The sequence below is a fragment of the Herpailurus yagouaroundi genome, unplaced genomic scaffold (genome assembly GCF_014898765.1).
Source record: "Herpailurus yagouaroundi ecotype Mexico unplaced genomic scaffold, PumYag 160, whole genome shotgun sequence".
NCBI classification, from domain to species: Eukaryota; Metazoa; Chordata; class Mammalia; order Carnivora; family Felidae; genus Herpailurus; species Herpailurus yagouaroundi.
The window spans coordinates 31,673,856-31,689,378 of NW_024412401.1; the positions used below are offsets into that span (position 1 = coordinate 31,673,856).

At 44.3% G+C, this 15,523-nt stretch overlaps 1 protein-coding gene across 9 annotated transcripts in view; it reads left to right on the forward strand.

The window, feature by feature from the left end:
- ZNF462 (zinc finger protein 462) overlaps nucleotides 1–15,523 on the forward strand; it is a 140,163-nt gene that overhangs the window by 90,614 nt on the left and 34,026 nt on the right. For 8 of the 9 annotated variants that reach the window (XR_005792610.1, XR_005792611.1, XM_040481896.1 and 5 more), the window contains one exon: nucleotides 14,434–14,701. Coding sequence is in view for 7 of the 9 variants with exons in the window: in XM_040481896.1 (XP_040337830.1) it covers nucleotides 14,434–14,701 (268 nt within the window). In the remaining 2 variants the exon portion in view is untranslated. Of the gene's footprint in view, nucleotides 1–14,277; nucleotides 14,357–14,433; nucleotides 14,702–15,523 lie in introns of those variants that run through there. The other variant, XM_040481902.1, reaches the window with a different exon arrangement.

The following is a 15,523-nucleotide window of genomic DNA, read 5'->3' on the forward strand; positions in this document are numbered from 1 at the left end:
CATGCACTCAATCACGTGCTTTATTCTCCTACTCCAAAATCTTTAACAGCTCTACATAGCCTGTTTAAAAAAAATTCCCACCCTCAACATTGTCCATGCCTGTCCCCAGCCACCCCTTCCAGCCTCTGTTCCCACATGTCCCCACCCGACTTGTCCTTCAGATTGTGGGCAAATTCCATCACTTTTATGATGCTTTTCATGGTGTCCCTGATGGGGCAGCTCTTCCTCCTCCAGAGTCCTCTGGTGCTGTGGCCTACCTCTCTTGGGGACATGTGTGGTCCATGCCACCAACGCCATGATATTACCAGAAAAGGAGCTCATTAGGGACAGGCTTTTTGTCCTGCTCATCTTTATTTTCTAAACATCTGGCATAAGGCCATTTTCTTCCTAGAGTAGATGTCCTATAAAGGTAAAATGAAATTTAGTCGTGTCCTGTAGATAGTCATTAAACAGTTTAAAGCAGTAAATGTAGATTTGATTTTTTTTTTCCTTACTGCAGAACCCTGTTGTCTTCCAGCCACTCTGTTGACAACAGATGGAAATGCCCTTGGGCATTTGCTCTTTTCTTTGGGGGCTAACTCATTTGTAGTACGTGCTGTAGTAATCTCCCCTAACGACCCCAGAGCTCTGGAAATACGAGATCCAATGATCTGTGTATCTGCAAATACCTATCGTAAACGACAATAACCATGTTGTTGGTTAGTCATAACAAGCAACCTTTGTTAGCTTTATATAAATGTTTTCTTAAATTTTATTTTAATAAATTAATGCATTTAATTAAATTTTATTTAATTTGTTTAATTTTATGTTAACAGCTATTATGTTATGAACAAACAAACCGTTTATATAAAGCCGAGAAATCCAGAAGAATATTTGATCACTTTACAAAATCATATTTTTGACCATTGAGTTGAATCTAAATGAATGCAAGAAAGTATTGTGTTGGCACCTGGCTATTAAAATTTAGGGGTAAAATATAGATCTAGAAACCTTTTGGATGTTGCTAAGACCCTGTATTTGGAAAACCGACCACAGGATCTTGGCTGACACCCACACATTTATCGTGTTTGCCAGCATGTGGACATATCACTTGGTTTCCTGTGCTTCCTTGTTATATTTTTGCACGTGAAGGGTTGGTAGGGAGCAGAAAAGGTAGCCTATTGAGTTTCTCTCTATCTCTCCCATAGGTAGGGCCATAATGTATTCCAGATGTAAGTGTGGTGCATTCGGTTGAAACAGTAGGAACTGAATTTCAGATGAACACTTCCAACCTGCTGGTAAAATCCAGAGCAGAAAAGACACTACGTAGGTGTTTTCTACTTAACAAAACGAAGTATAGAATCCCAGGCTGCTGCTGAGATTCTCTCAGCAAGAAGGAATGTGCTGCTAGTTGGTTTTTCTCACCGTGGGAATGCGTTTGTACCAAGCCACCTTCCCCATCTGACAGGGACTTGGTTGGGGCTGTGGGTGCAATTTAGAGACACAGAAAAGTTAAAAATGTGAAGCCTCTGTCTCACCTGGTTCCTGCTTAACATCCTCCAGTGGCTGTCTACTTTGCCTTCAGAGTACATTCCAAGCTCAGCATGCAGGTTGTTATCTGGGCCCCACATTTCTCTCTGAGATCATTCCTTACCTCTCGTCACTGCTGCGCCCAGCCCCACAGCCACGCTGAGTGCCCTGCCTTCGCAGACTCCTCACACTCCAGGCCTTGCTGTCCCTTCTTCCTGGAATGCCCTCCTCCACCTGTTTTTGCCTCTCCTCCTCATTATTCCATTGACTTGGCTAATTCCGACTCATCCTTGGAAACTTGAGTCTTGTTTCCTCCTCCTCCAGCCTTGAGTCTGGCTTTCCTCCAGAAGCCTTCCGGTCTGGCTGAGGGGCCTCCTTTGTGCTCCTTACAGATCTTTGAGCTCTCTTCAGTGACCTAGCACTGATCATACGCTGCTGTAACGGTCTTTCTTTCCACCTCCCCCAAGACCATCAGCTTTCCTGAAGGCAGAGGCCATCCTTTTATTTTTGGGTGCCCAGAGTATGTCAGATTACCTCACACGCCACAGGCATCCAAAAAGTTATTTGCGTGAATGGATCTAGAAGTGTTGATGTTCACGGTACCACGCGCCGGCCATGGCGCTCGGAAGGCTGAGATGCGGGGCGTGTGATGGCAGGACTACCTCTTGGCACAGATCAAACACTCGAGGCTCAGCCGAGCCATAGGCCCCCAAGCCAGCCTCGATGCTCTCGTTAGTCATGAAAGTAAATCCAAAAATCCACGCAGGCTGAGAAATTTGAGACAAGGTCCCTCACAGTTGGTAGGGAAAACCAAATCATCAAGCAGCATATATGTGTATGATAGATCGAAGTGCTGTGCAGAGAAGGAGAATGAGGGAGAGGGGAGTAAAGGACGGGGCCTGTGGCATCAGGTGGGATGGTTTCGGAGAGGGTCATTGATGATGAGGATGATTGCCACACCTATGTATTGGGTACCCAAGGACCTACTCAAAGCTGGAGGTGAGCTTAAAAAAAATTTGAAAGGAAAGCGACCCCAGCATGTTCTCCCCAGGAGAGCCTCTAAAGTTGGGAGATGAAATTCGCTCTGACAAGTCTTTTTGCAGCAAGTTGATTTGTGACCATGCTGTGTGCATTGTTAGCCAACAAAATGGGGCGAATCATTGAGTCTGTGGTGTTATTCAGGTCAAGCCCTGCCTTTGAGCTGAATCCAAGCCCCACGATCAATCCCCTCCCCACTGCAGCCATCTCCACCACCAGATAAGCTGGGGGCTCGTTGCCAGAAGTAGCCATGCGCTTGGCTTTGCCCAGAATCAATCAGTCAAAAACTAGCTGCCGAGCTCCTACCGTGTGCCTGGAGCTGGGGTGAGGGTCAGTTACATCTGTTTAGAGCAGCGTAAGAGACACCCGTGCCGATCCTTCCTGCAGTCTAGTGAAGGAGACCAAATTCTTTCATTGATAGAATCCACTGCCTAACCGCTAACAGGCAATTTACAATTCAGTGCAAAATTATGTGATGTAGACTGTAATTGCTGTGGAACTGAGACCCTTAAAGCACTCTTTTGTGTGCCAGGACACTATACTTCACACACTGGCCTGCTCTGCACAGCACCCAGAACTGCCAGCATTATGGTCTTCATTGTATAGGTGAGGAAGCAGAGGTCTGCCTAACCTGTAACCAACCTCCACAGGGTTACAAGGAGGCCTCTGTGCACCTCTGGGTAGAGGAGAGGTTGCCTCTTCTCCAGCTGCTCCCTTGCTTTTCGCGTCCCGTAAGGTAATGGTGAAGATCAGCGAGAGACCTTGTAAGAAGCCCTTGACAGGTGTTAGACACAGAGCTGGCTGAGACAGTGGAAGGTGAACCTGGATGTCCCCACCTGTCCGCTGCCTTCTTGGAGGCTTGTGCCCTACAGCTGAGCCCAGCAGCACTGAGAAGTATTCCTGTGGGTGAGTTTAGAGTGGGTGGGAGAGCTGTCTATCCTCAGGGAAGAACCTAGTGCTTTAGCGGTGATTAAAAACGTAGCTTCACCCAGAGCCAGGATTTTCTTACACTGCTTGGGAATAGGTGAAAAGAAAAGGAAAAACGGATAAGAAGCCCACTGGGTTTGTTGGTTAGGAGACTCCCGCTGCTGGGGGACAGTTTTAGCAAAACTCTGTGCTTTGAAGTGTGGCTGCTTATTCTATTCTTGACAAACCATTGTCTTTCTCACCTGATTTCCATATCATCTCTTAGAGCTCTACACGTATCTAAATATATATGCTTATACTCAGATGTGTTCTTTCCCCCTGATTAGCTAATCTTTGAAGAAATCTCTACAGTTGCTCCCTGCCCGGGCTCACGGCACTGTTCCTAGCAAGCCATCCATTGTGACCAACTCCTTGAAGTCAGTAGGCATCCTCCCTCCAGGCAGGTCTTGAGGAGGAAACTCTGTGGCCTTGCCCACGGCCCGAGAGCTCTCAATGCCATCCGAAGTTGCTAGCAAGCTCTCTGTGGTTGAGGCCAACTCACTGATGTAGAGGCTTTTGTACTCCACGCTTTTCGTTGGATTTTCAGTGTGGTAAAGACATCCATACCATCTAAACGAACAGCAGGAAACATTAATTCCTCATCACACAATTCAAAAGAGTCACAGGTGAATTATGCATTTGGTATTGTAAGAGCTTCTCAACTAACAATGGCAGATGCCACCCAGAGTTTCCTCCAAAAACAACATTAGAAAAAGCCTCCTTCACCACACATTCATTCATTTCCCTACAAATTTCCAGCCTGCTTCCAGGAGGGTTTTTAAGAACACACACTTTGAGTTACAAATAACGTTTAGTGCAGAAGGAATACCTACAATGTTTGCTAATGACTGTGGCAGAGAAAGAACGTGTTTTCGAAACTGGGGCATGCAGGAGCCCCAGGTTATATTCCTGTTTCTCCATTGACTAGCTGGGTAACATGAAGTCATCTCTGCTGTGCTGAACCGCCACAAGTCTTTATGCATAATGCGTCGTCTGTGCGCTACATAACCTGGGACGAGCGTGCGTTCCTGATGGAGAAAAATTGGTAAAACAGTTTATACAGTGAGAATGTAGTGATAAATGTGTGAAAGTAATCCACGAATACCTTCTCGTGGATTGTAGAGGACTCCATTTTCATGGCTGTAGCGGTTGACTAAAGAAAAGTCACGGTGTATTTAAATATGTGGTGCCAGTTACACCTGCACATTTTACAAACATCTGTGCCTATCAGTGGGTGCAGAAAAGGGAGGAGAGAGTTGCATATAGAATCAACTAAAGTGGTTCCCAGATATCCTGATATTATCTGTTTCAAAGTTTAGACTTAATAGCAGATTTGGGGTCAAGACCAGAAATGATGCCTTTGGCTCCTTGGGATGGGCAGAGATTATGAATTTCTTGCCATTCAAATTCTCACATGTTCCAGAAGCCATTCTTCAGGTAATTTTAAAAAGGCCCAGGCTTGCTTCAGTAAAAGTGGGTCAGTGTTTCAATAGGAAGCCTCTATCCACCTCAGTATGCAAGGAGAGAGTGACATTTGGTTAATTGGATTTTCCTTTTAAATCTGGTTTTCCAGAACACTTTTTTCAGTTTGAACTCTCTTTGGATCTTAGTAACACATTTATTGAGGACCTGTTTTGGGCCAGGCCATGAGCTAAGTTCTGAATTTGCTAGATGAACTAAGATATGAACTTGCTAGATGCACGGATTATAGATGGATGGATGGATGGATGGATGGATATCCTACTTTGAAAGAGATCCTGGTTTGGTGGAGGTAAAATAAGTTAACTTCAATGCCACATGACGAGCACTAGTGGAGATTTTAATAGGTATGTCTAGAAAGATCAAGGAAGACCTTTATAGTGATGGCAGATTTGAATTGAGTTCTGTTTTGAAAGATCATGTGAGTTGAAAAGGCGGAAATGCAGCAGAAAGGCATTGCAAGACTGAATGATGCTGTGAGAGCAAAGCCTGCAGTGAATGTTAGGAACCTTCTGGGTGGCTGGCAACAAGCAGGGTGGGAGCAGGGTGGATGGGGGGGTGAGGTAGGTCTGGGGAGGTACAGGAGGCCGGGAGCACCACAGCAGAGTTTGGACCTTTTCCTGTGAGACATGGTGAATCCCATGGTCACGTTTGCTTTTAGAAAAGAAAGGAATCTTAGGAGGAGAAGAAACTTGAAAATGGGAACATATTTTGGAAGTTCATGTCAGCAACCATAAGGGCCTGAACAAGCCATGGCGTTGGGGCAGTGAGTGGATCACAGAGTAAGTGCTTTTCAGGAGGTCAAACCAACAGAGCTTCTCACTCATTGAACGTGTAGAACAAAAGACACGAATCAAGGATTTCTTCTGATTTCGTTGACTGGGTGGCTGGTGATGCCATTTGAAAAAAAAACCACAGAGAGACAAATGATTTTGTCACCAAATATAGGGCCCGGTGAGCTGCAAGTCTGAGAACCTTCTTTGTCTGAGATCAGACTTGCCTGGATTCCCCCCAAAGAGAGAGAGAACAGGAAGCTTCATGTAAAATAAGGCCTTTGAGAGACCCTTTCAATGAACTAAAATATGATGGGACACTAAGTCTCAAGAAGAGAAGGTTGCCCCTCCTCTGTTTTTTGCTGTGTTTTTGTCATTTTGAAGACTAATTTTTTGTTTTGTTTTGGTTTGTTTTCTCATCTATTCCCTGATCATATTTCAAGGTTTTGTTTTCACTCATCAGAATGACAGGAAGTTTTCAAAGTGTGTTTCCTTCAAGTTTGGCCTCAACCTTATTTTCAGGATTAGACGTTTGTTTTTCCATTTGCCTCCATGACAACCAAGCCCAGAATTCCTATATATAGTCATCCAGTGCCCATTGTCCCCTTGGCCATTGTATCATAATCTTGTGCATCCAGGCCAGAGAGCTCCACTGATGATGGAAGACGAGGAGGTGCTGGAGTCCTTGGCCTGGAGATTTTCAAGGCGTAATCAAAAGAAGGAAATAAAATAACGTGGCTGCCTCTGGAGATTTATGTTCCCCTTTAGACACTATCCAGAGGAGTTGAAATGGCTTGTGTTCCATAGCTTAGTTTCTAATACAATTTTCTTTGGGAATGGCCCATAGAGAACATTTTTGAGACTCTTCAAAGGAAATGCTTGGCAAGTTGCGTCGATGATTTGTGGTTGGTGGTATCCTTCTGGATGCCAAGTTCTGCTCTGTGTTAGTAGCATGAAGTAAACAACAGGTACCTTGAGAAACAAAAGGATTAAATGGAGTTTCCAAAGGATTCAGATAGAACTCAAGAAAAATTATTAAATAAGTAAACTTTTGAATCTGTGTATCATCTTGACAACATATTGTTTAACATAAAATGATAGGCGATGGATGGATGGATAGATAGAAGGCAGACAGGCCTAGATTTAGGAAAGTTGTCCACAAATTCAATCCAGCAACATTCTCCTAAACACCTTTCTTCATGAAAGGACCAGGAGTCTCTGTGGCCGTAAAAGCACGTGAGGTGCCGTTCTTGTCGATCTAAAATGTAAGTTCCATAAGGACCCTTGTTTTTTTTCACTGATGTATCCCAAGTGCTTCGAGGTGCCTGGCATGTAGATGCTTCTCAATAAGTATTTTCTAAATTAATGTGAAATTGGGGGCAAATACATAGATTGAAGCAGTAGAAACTCTCATTTGATGTAATCAATAGCCACCTTCTCAGTTACATTTGAAAGGTTCTAAAGGTAGGGAATCTTTTTTAAAATGCCTTAAGCATTTTACTTTCACTTAAGAAATTGATTTCTTCATCAGTATTGGGACATATGGTCAAGCTTATGTATTTGAGTCTGGGTCCTTTGATTGGAGTTCCCTAGTTCCTCTCTTACATAAACCACAGGCACCTACATTGTGTTATGTGCCAGTTCCAGATTCAGTTTCTTTTAAGTGGAGTGATAATTTAGACATTTGTGGAACAGTCTTAGAGCAGAGTCCTTCTAGATTTTTATGTTCTCAATCTTTTATAGTTGGTCCTGCCAAAACATAATTTGACAGAAATTTTTTTTTTAGCAACTTGACTTTATCAAGTCTTTTCAAAGCAGTCAATGTAGCTTCATAGAAATGACACTTTATACCCATATTTCATCATGTTAAGGAATACTAATTAAATTGAACAAGCTCAGGAACAAATACAACAGGTACAAAGAAGTCTGGGGGAACGTGAAAGTGTAATGAGACCAGGATGGGAATCTAGATGCGTCTGTGTTGACGAAGCACAGAGGAGAGCAGATTCCTATCTGGACGGTTGGGGAAGATCGTCATAGAACAGGTGACATTTCAGCTGAGCTTTGAAGGATGGGTAGGTGTTTGCCAGCCAAAAAGAAGAGGAAGAGCACTTAGTAGCCCTGATCAAGGATTCCCAACGATGAAATAGGTAGAATGAGCAAGGAGTTGGGAACTAGCCAGAAGTGAGGCTGAAAACGGGCTCTGGGGCCGAACTGAAGAGCTCTGTGTACCGCACTAAGGAATCGAGACTTCGCCTTTGGGTGCAGGGCCATCCTCCTATGGTAGCCACGTATGTGATGCATGCTACAGATCTGTGACGTGCATGCAGGCTGAACTAGAACAGGCGTCAGAGGAAGGAAGACCACATAGGCTGTGAGAGCTGCGCCCGCACGTTGTGAGGACCTGAGTGGACAATGGGAAGGGAAGACCTACAGGGGGAGACGATTGGAGCCGAGTATGACACACGTCTCCAGGACGTGGCACTTGGCTGAAGCGCTGTCGCCACAGGGCAGTTTGGAGGAAGAATCTCACGGTATGAAGTTGGACGAACCGGTGAGCTGTTCACTGACATTCAGACACGTGGGCAAGGGCTCATAAGGGAAGTGTGGGCAGAGAGGAAGTCAGTCTTCAGCATGTTGGGTTTAAGGAGTCCGAATTTTTTTTCAGCTTTAGGTGAAGACTCAAATCAACTCAAAGCTCAGCTGGGTTTCCCATCGCAGCAGGGTTCTCTCTCCCCACCCAGATACCTGGGTCACTAGTACCCAGGTGAACACACTTGGACTATTTTTGTCCCCAGGCTCAAGTTTGTTAGCAGTGGGGTGGTAGAAATTGCATGGCATTCCAAAAGTTTCCTGGCTGTTCACTCAAGTAGGTCTTTAACTGCCCTCATCATTGTTAGTGTGCCCTTCTCCAATTTTCTGTGATTTCTTGGCTGGAAATAGCGGGCTGTATTTCCAGCATATTTGGGTCCCACCCACACCCCCTCCATACTTTGGATATTTACAATATTTGTGGTTAAATTATCCACAGGTAGTATTCTATTTCTGGTTCCTTTTGTACCAAACCTGAGCTGCTCAATCGCCTGCTTTTCTAAAGAAAACTACAATTCGTGCATTAGTTTGAACTTTCTGTGCTATGTTAGAAGATTTTAAATTCTCCCTCATGCAGTGTACCCCACTCTTGGGTGTACGTATTTTTCTGTTCAAACTCATCCTCTGATCTTTGTTCCTTTTCCCTGTTGGAATTAAGTCAGTTTTTCTTTTTTCTCTTTTACAGTTTTTTTTTGAGTTTATTTATTTTGAGAGAGAGAGAGAGAGAGAGAAAGAGCATAGGTTGGGGAGGGGCAGAGAGAGAGAAGGAGAGAGAAAATCCCTAGCGGGCTCCACACTGTCAGCCCAGAGCCTGACACGGGGCTTGATCGCATGAACCGTGAGATCATGTCTTGAGCTGAAACCAAGAGTCAGACGTTTAACCCACTGAGCCACTCGGGTGCCCCATGTCGCTTTTTCTCATGGTGATAAGAATGTAGTTACTTCATTTCTATTTATGACTTGAGGTGGAAGTGTTGGTGAATTGGACATTCCAGCGTCTTCATGTCTAGTGGTGATTTCATTAATGAACACACTAATACTAGTTATTAAAGGACATTCAAGTTTCTCTTCACATTCCCCTCGTCTCTCTGAGACCCACATTTCATCAGTCACTGCATACTGATCTTGCTTTTTCTCCACTAGTTCTTTGTGGATGCCTCTATGAAGACGTTTATTTTTTGCACGGAATCACAGTTATTTACATGTCTATCCGGGAGCCGCTTGAGGGCAGGAACCCAGTCCTACTGCCCCAGAACGGAGTCTCCTGTTGATTTTGATGTACAGTATATATTTGCAGACAAATGGATATAATTTAATCACTTGCCCCCCGACCCCCTCTACAGTTTGCTTCTCTAAAATCCTTTGTCTTTTATTTTCTCCTGGTACTCGGTTTGCACTGACCAAAGAGCCTGCCTCCCAAAGTCTGCATGAGAATCTAGCTCAAATGTAATTAAATGTCGTTGCTGGCACCAAGATTCTTCTGCGACTTTTTCACCTTCACTCACTTCCTCTCTGTGGAGCTGCAGAAAATTGAGAATTGATCGTCCTGTACAGCTTCCTTTTTGGATCGCTCAGTGCATAAGGGGGCTGTCCTCCGCAGCTCCTACAATTTACTGCCCAATTGATTCTTACTCTTCCTTGTGTCTCCCTTAATCTTGGAATAGTTAAATTCTCCCATTACTGTGCATTTGTTCTCCTTGCCTCTTTTGTTCCTTCAGTCAATGGGGTGAGCTTGCAAGACGTGGAGAAGACCTGTGTTGTCACAACAGCTCTGCTCCCTCCCCCGCTACACCTGAGCTCTGGAAAGGGGCCCCTTGTGTCTTCCTTGGCTTTGAGTCCCTAGAGCCAGCACACAGCCTGGCACTGACAGGGTGCTGACCAAATATGGGGAGCATCAGAATATTCAAGAAAGCTTCATTCCACTCCCAGAGTTGACTCCTTTGTCATCTGCCCTTATAAAATTACGTTTTTTGTGATCGTTTCTGTGCTGGCTAATTTCCGGAGAAAAAACAAGAAAAAAAAAAAACCAAAACCTCTTGAACTGATAGTCACCTGGGTTTGGCTGGCATTGTGGGAGCTGGAGTATGGCAAGAAGAAATCTTCCGTTTCTCCAAGAACATGGCTACGTGAGAGGGGCAAGAGGTTTCTTCTGGAACCTCACCCCCTCCCTGGTTTGAAATCCTGTTCCAGAAGCCCCGGAAAGTACCCGTCTCCCATCCATGTACATTTCTTTTTCCAGGCACATCCCACCTGAGGAATTTCAGAGCATTATTATTTGGGGGCAGTTTATCAAGCATCTAATGAAAGCATGACATTTGGGCTGGCTGGTTTCCCATCTGGGTATTTGCAGTGCTCTCCTGTGCCACCTGCTTGTAGAATTGCCTCCTGTGTGATCGCAGTGTTTTGTTTCTATAAAACGTCTTGAAGGTTTGGAGATTCTTTTTCTTTTCGACGAATCTTGCTTTATTTTTTTTTCCCCCATGTCCTCTGAAATGCTTATTTTAGTGTTTCCTTTCACATCCAGTTTACTGTTATTTTCTATCCTGTTTTCATTTCTATCTGTTCTGAAATTATTTTCCCAAGTATTTCAATTTTTCTCTCACCTTTTCTCTCTCCTCTCTGCTACATATTTAGCGTTGATGGAAAACTCTGATGTTCTTTCTCGTTCTTCTGACGTGCATCGTGGGACCTGAGGTCACCATTAGATATAGATGCCTGATGGGCAAGACTCAGATTTTAGAGTCAGACAAACCTTTGTCCAAATCCAACCTCTGCCTCTTACTAGCTGTATAACCAGCTGTGTCGACTACCTCATCGGTGAAATTGGGATGAGAACTCACACTGCACACCATCGTTGTGAGAATTAATTGCCGGCTGTTCAATAAATTCCAAACCCGTGTCTGTAAGCACCATGACCATCCACGCTAAAAGTCTAGTTTGATCCTGACTTTACAAAATAGAATTCTTTCCATGGATAGTTTACAAAATGGATAGCTAATGTGACTTAGACTTATTTTACACCTACAGCTGTACACTATGACATAATTTCTAAAACTTTGCACATAAATAGAGTCACAGGTCAGAGAATTAAATTGAGAGACTGCATATCTCCGGGTTGGGTCAAGAACATAGGGACCAGCATCATCTCTGCCGTTGGTTCCATCATAAGTATTCCTGGCCATCCAGGTGACAAAGACGTAGCCTGGTTTAGTTTCCCACTGGATTTACACTCCTGTGGTTCTGCTGCCGTATTTCCCAGTGACCGCAAGCCCAGCTGTCTGAAGCACAGAGTGGTTTCACTTTCCATAAGCTTGGAATGAAGAAAACGGTCTTAATGATGATTTTTAACCTTGGTGATGTGCCCTTCAGTACTAACAATCTGTTTGCCTTTCTAACCTGGGCACAAAACGACCCTGTTCCTGCTCTTCAGGCTCTGCCTTGTGAACAAGCTGGAATTTTAGGTAGTTAGCAAGTGGGCTTTTTTAAGATGGGTGAAATCATACACGCTCGCGTCTTTGTCACTTTAGTGCCCAAAGTGCTAAAATTGTACATTATTCACAAACTCCCAAGTGAGAGAGAATGAGAGACATAGTATATCTTGGCACCAGAGAGGAAAGTAAAGCTCTAAGGAGACCCAAAATGTTGTAACCTAGGCTTTACTACAGATGCACCATAGGCGGTGAGGTTTGCCTGTCTTTGTAAATGAACCACCTGTCCATCTGATTTTAGCCAGGCAAAAAGGAATTCATAGCATGATACATGAGGCTGTTCCTTTTGCCATTTAAGATGGAAGGGCGATGAGCCTCCCTTTCTTGGAATGCTTTTCCTACGACTTCTTGCATTTCTATTTCTTCAAGTTTCATATAACATATATATGCTGAAGTCAAAATTTAGAATTCGCTTTTTGGGATGGATGGAATAAAATGCAGTAGACCCTAGAGACAAGAAAAATGTGTTAAATCAAAGGAAACTCCCTTCCGTTGGACGGAGTCTCCCTAAGAGATTAGCGTAGGTGTTAAGTTGGGCTGGGTGGAAAGCAGGGGGAGATGAATTTACGTGGCCTGTTATCTGCTTGGGAAAAACTTACTTCTTTACGACTTCTGCTGTAACGGGATTGACGTTGTCAGGGGTCTGCCTGTCTGTCTGTCTGATGTGACTAGCAGCTGACCGGCAGGACTTGCTGAGCTGGGTGCTGTGTCTTGTTGTTGGTGGCCGCTTTTTGAGAAACGGACTGTTCCTTGGGGTGTTTGTTTCTGGTCTCTGGGTAGATTTGCGGGTGGCAGACGGCTCACGGGCCGTGGACCTGGCTTTGGCCTTGCTGGGCGCGGAATTCCGATCCCGCAGAGCAAAGAGCAAACAAGAGGAAGGATGGGCTTGTCGGGATGGTGGCTGGGCAAGGCCCAACCTGAAGCTCAAGCCTGTGTTCACAGGAGAGGCGGAATGTGCCTCGTGCTTCACTGTGCGTATATTTTAAGCAGAAACTAGTCTTGAGAGCTTAAATAGAAAACATCTCGAACAATCCGTGAAATGGTAAACAAACCTGCTATTGAAAGAAAGAATGAGAAGTTGACAATTGCGGTATTGTGATCCTGAGTGGGTTCATCAGCTCGGGCTGAGGCATAAAGAAACCAGAGATAAAAGACTTGGGTAAAATGAATTCACTTGTGTCATTCCTTTCTTCCTTTGTCTTCGGTTTACACCTGGTAATGAACCCAAGGAGGCTCGGAGGTATTGTTCAAGTTTCCTTTTGTTTTATTTTTGTGTGTGTGGCAGGTTTGTTTACAATTTCCAAAGGGGTTTTTCTCAATCTTGAGGAATACAAATTGAGGAGGGGGGGAGAGGAGAGCAAGAAGGGAAGGTATTTGAGGATTTTGAAGACAGGAGGTGGCCTCACAATAAGGGAGGCTGCTCTGTTTTGTGTTTCTTCTCCAAGAGGCCGACGGGATGGATGGACTCTGGTTTCATCCAATACGGGTTTTACAGAATTCCTCCACATCCTGCCTCGGGGAATCGGGCTTTGGAAAATTAAGTGTCCATCAAATCAGGAGGAGGCTGGTACAGTTTTGAAAGCCTTAAAAAAAAGAGCCCTTTGGTGTCTTTTCAAGGAAAGTTACACTGAAATTCATCTGTGCGGTATTCATGGACTTCATTTGTGCCAGTCATAGGCAGCCGTAGGTTCTGCGGGACAATGGTGTTGAATGCGTAGCCCCAACACTCAAAGCAGCGTGTTGGGAAAAGGTTCAAGACCTTTCTTTTACTCTCTCTCTCTCTCTCTCTCTCTCTCTTTTTTAAGAAACGGAGATTTTCCCACCTCCCATCTAGATCAGATTTCTCCACCACATGCCATTGACGCTTCTCAGGGCTAAGATTTATGCCTGTCATTTCCCGACATTTTCCTCCGAATTGCAAACTTGAAAATACCTTTTAGGGAAACTTATTTGGAGTTTCATTTTAATGGGATTTATGAATAAATCTCCATCTTAATGCTGACTAAGCTTTAAACATCCATTCCAGGAGAACACTATTAGATCTTTATATTTTAAATTTTAAATCATTTGACTGTGAAGGCATAAAACATTTTTATATTTGTGAGCACCATGTGCTCGAGCATTTCTGTTAAAGACCTTTTTTCCCCCCCCCTTGAATAATTCTGGGCTCCAGAGGAGGAGATATTGCATCAACTACTTTCCTTTCTCGTGTGGATGCCTGCCTGTGTACCTTCTTGCATTTATTCCTCTCCCCTGCAAGGACAGGTATACCTTGGCAGCCTGTTGCCACGCTGCGATTTCCTTTTTAAAAACAGTTTATTTTCTTCCTTCACTTTGAAACCTTTAACCTCAGAGTTTTATTTTTAAATGCTGTGAGCCCTCAAAGTGCAATTAAAAGAAGTGATGCTTTCTTCCTACCTGCCTTTCCCCAGATCTGTGTTGTAGGATGTAAATGAAGATGAAAGACGGATCATAGTCCTCATCTTTAAAAAAAAAAAAAAAAATACTCCAGACTAATGTCGGGGCTTTCAAGTGTCAAACCTCTACTGTGTTCTGTGTCCGGTCTCGTTTTCCCCGTCTGTCCACAGACTCCTCCTACTCAGAACCTCCAGATGTTCAGCAGCAGTTGAACCACTACCAGTCCGCTGCCCTGGCAAGGAACAACAGCCGTGTTAGCCCCGTGCCTCTTTCTGGGGCCGCCGGGGGTGCTGAGCAGAAAACCGAAGCTGTTCTTCACTGCGAATTCTGTGAATTCTCCTCTGGCTACATCCAGAGCATCAGACGCCATTACAGGGACAAGCACGGCGGGAAGAAGCTCTTCAAGTGCAAAGACTGCTCCTTTTACACAGGCTTTAAGTAAGTGACATGAAGAACAGCCCCGAAACACAAGGTGGCTGCGCCTGTTCCGCCCCTCACCACACTCTTCCCTACACTCTCCTACTTGGAGCTCAGGGGAGGCCCTGCCCGTGGGATGATACAGGCATTAGGTCCAATCTTCACAAAAGGAGGCTACTTCCAGAGGACTGCTTTGGGGTTTGTGAAAGGGGTTTGGGATGAAGAGCTCTATCAGAACAAACGGATTTAAAAATTAGAGCCTGTGGTCACCCAGGAAGTGTGAGTTTGCGGTAAGGGATTTCTCTGGCCCAGTGCATGAAGCAATGAGTGTTTTTCCCTTGGAGGACTATCCTCCCTTTTTTAAATTTGTCTTTGAAAAAAATATGTATATGTTTTTGAAAGCAAAGTGAAAGTCAAGAGAGAACCCAGCAATTGTGATTTCCCTGCTCCCCTTATAGAAGATTCGTATTTCTTAAGATCATATTGTTGAAAGACAGCCAGAGAATCAAGACTCCAGCACTGTGAAGACTAGAACTGAGCCAGTTTTAGGGAGATGGTTCCAATCTGGAAAAAGATAATCCAAAGTCCCCTTTGCTCCTGTGTGTAACAGAATTGGCAAACTCAAAGAATGGAGTGTGTCCAAGGGTGTAATCTAGACTCTTGTGATTTAATCTCATCCTGTGCAACACTGTTGAGGTTAGTGGTTACGAGTGGTTACCTTGGAGCCTGACTGCCTGGGTTTGAATCCCAGCTTTGCCACCAACTGGCTGTGTGACTTCGGACAAGTGCCTAAGCTTCTCTTTTCCTCCTGTTCCTTACCTGTGAAAAAAAAGATAATAATAC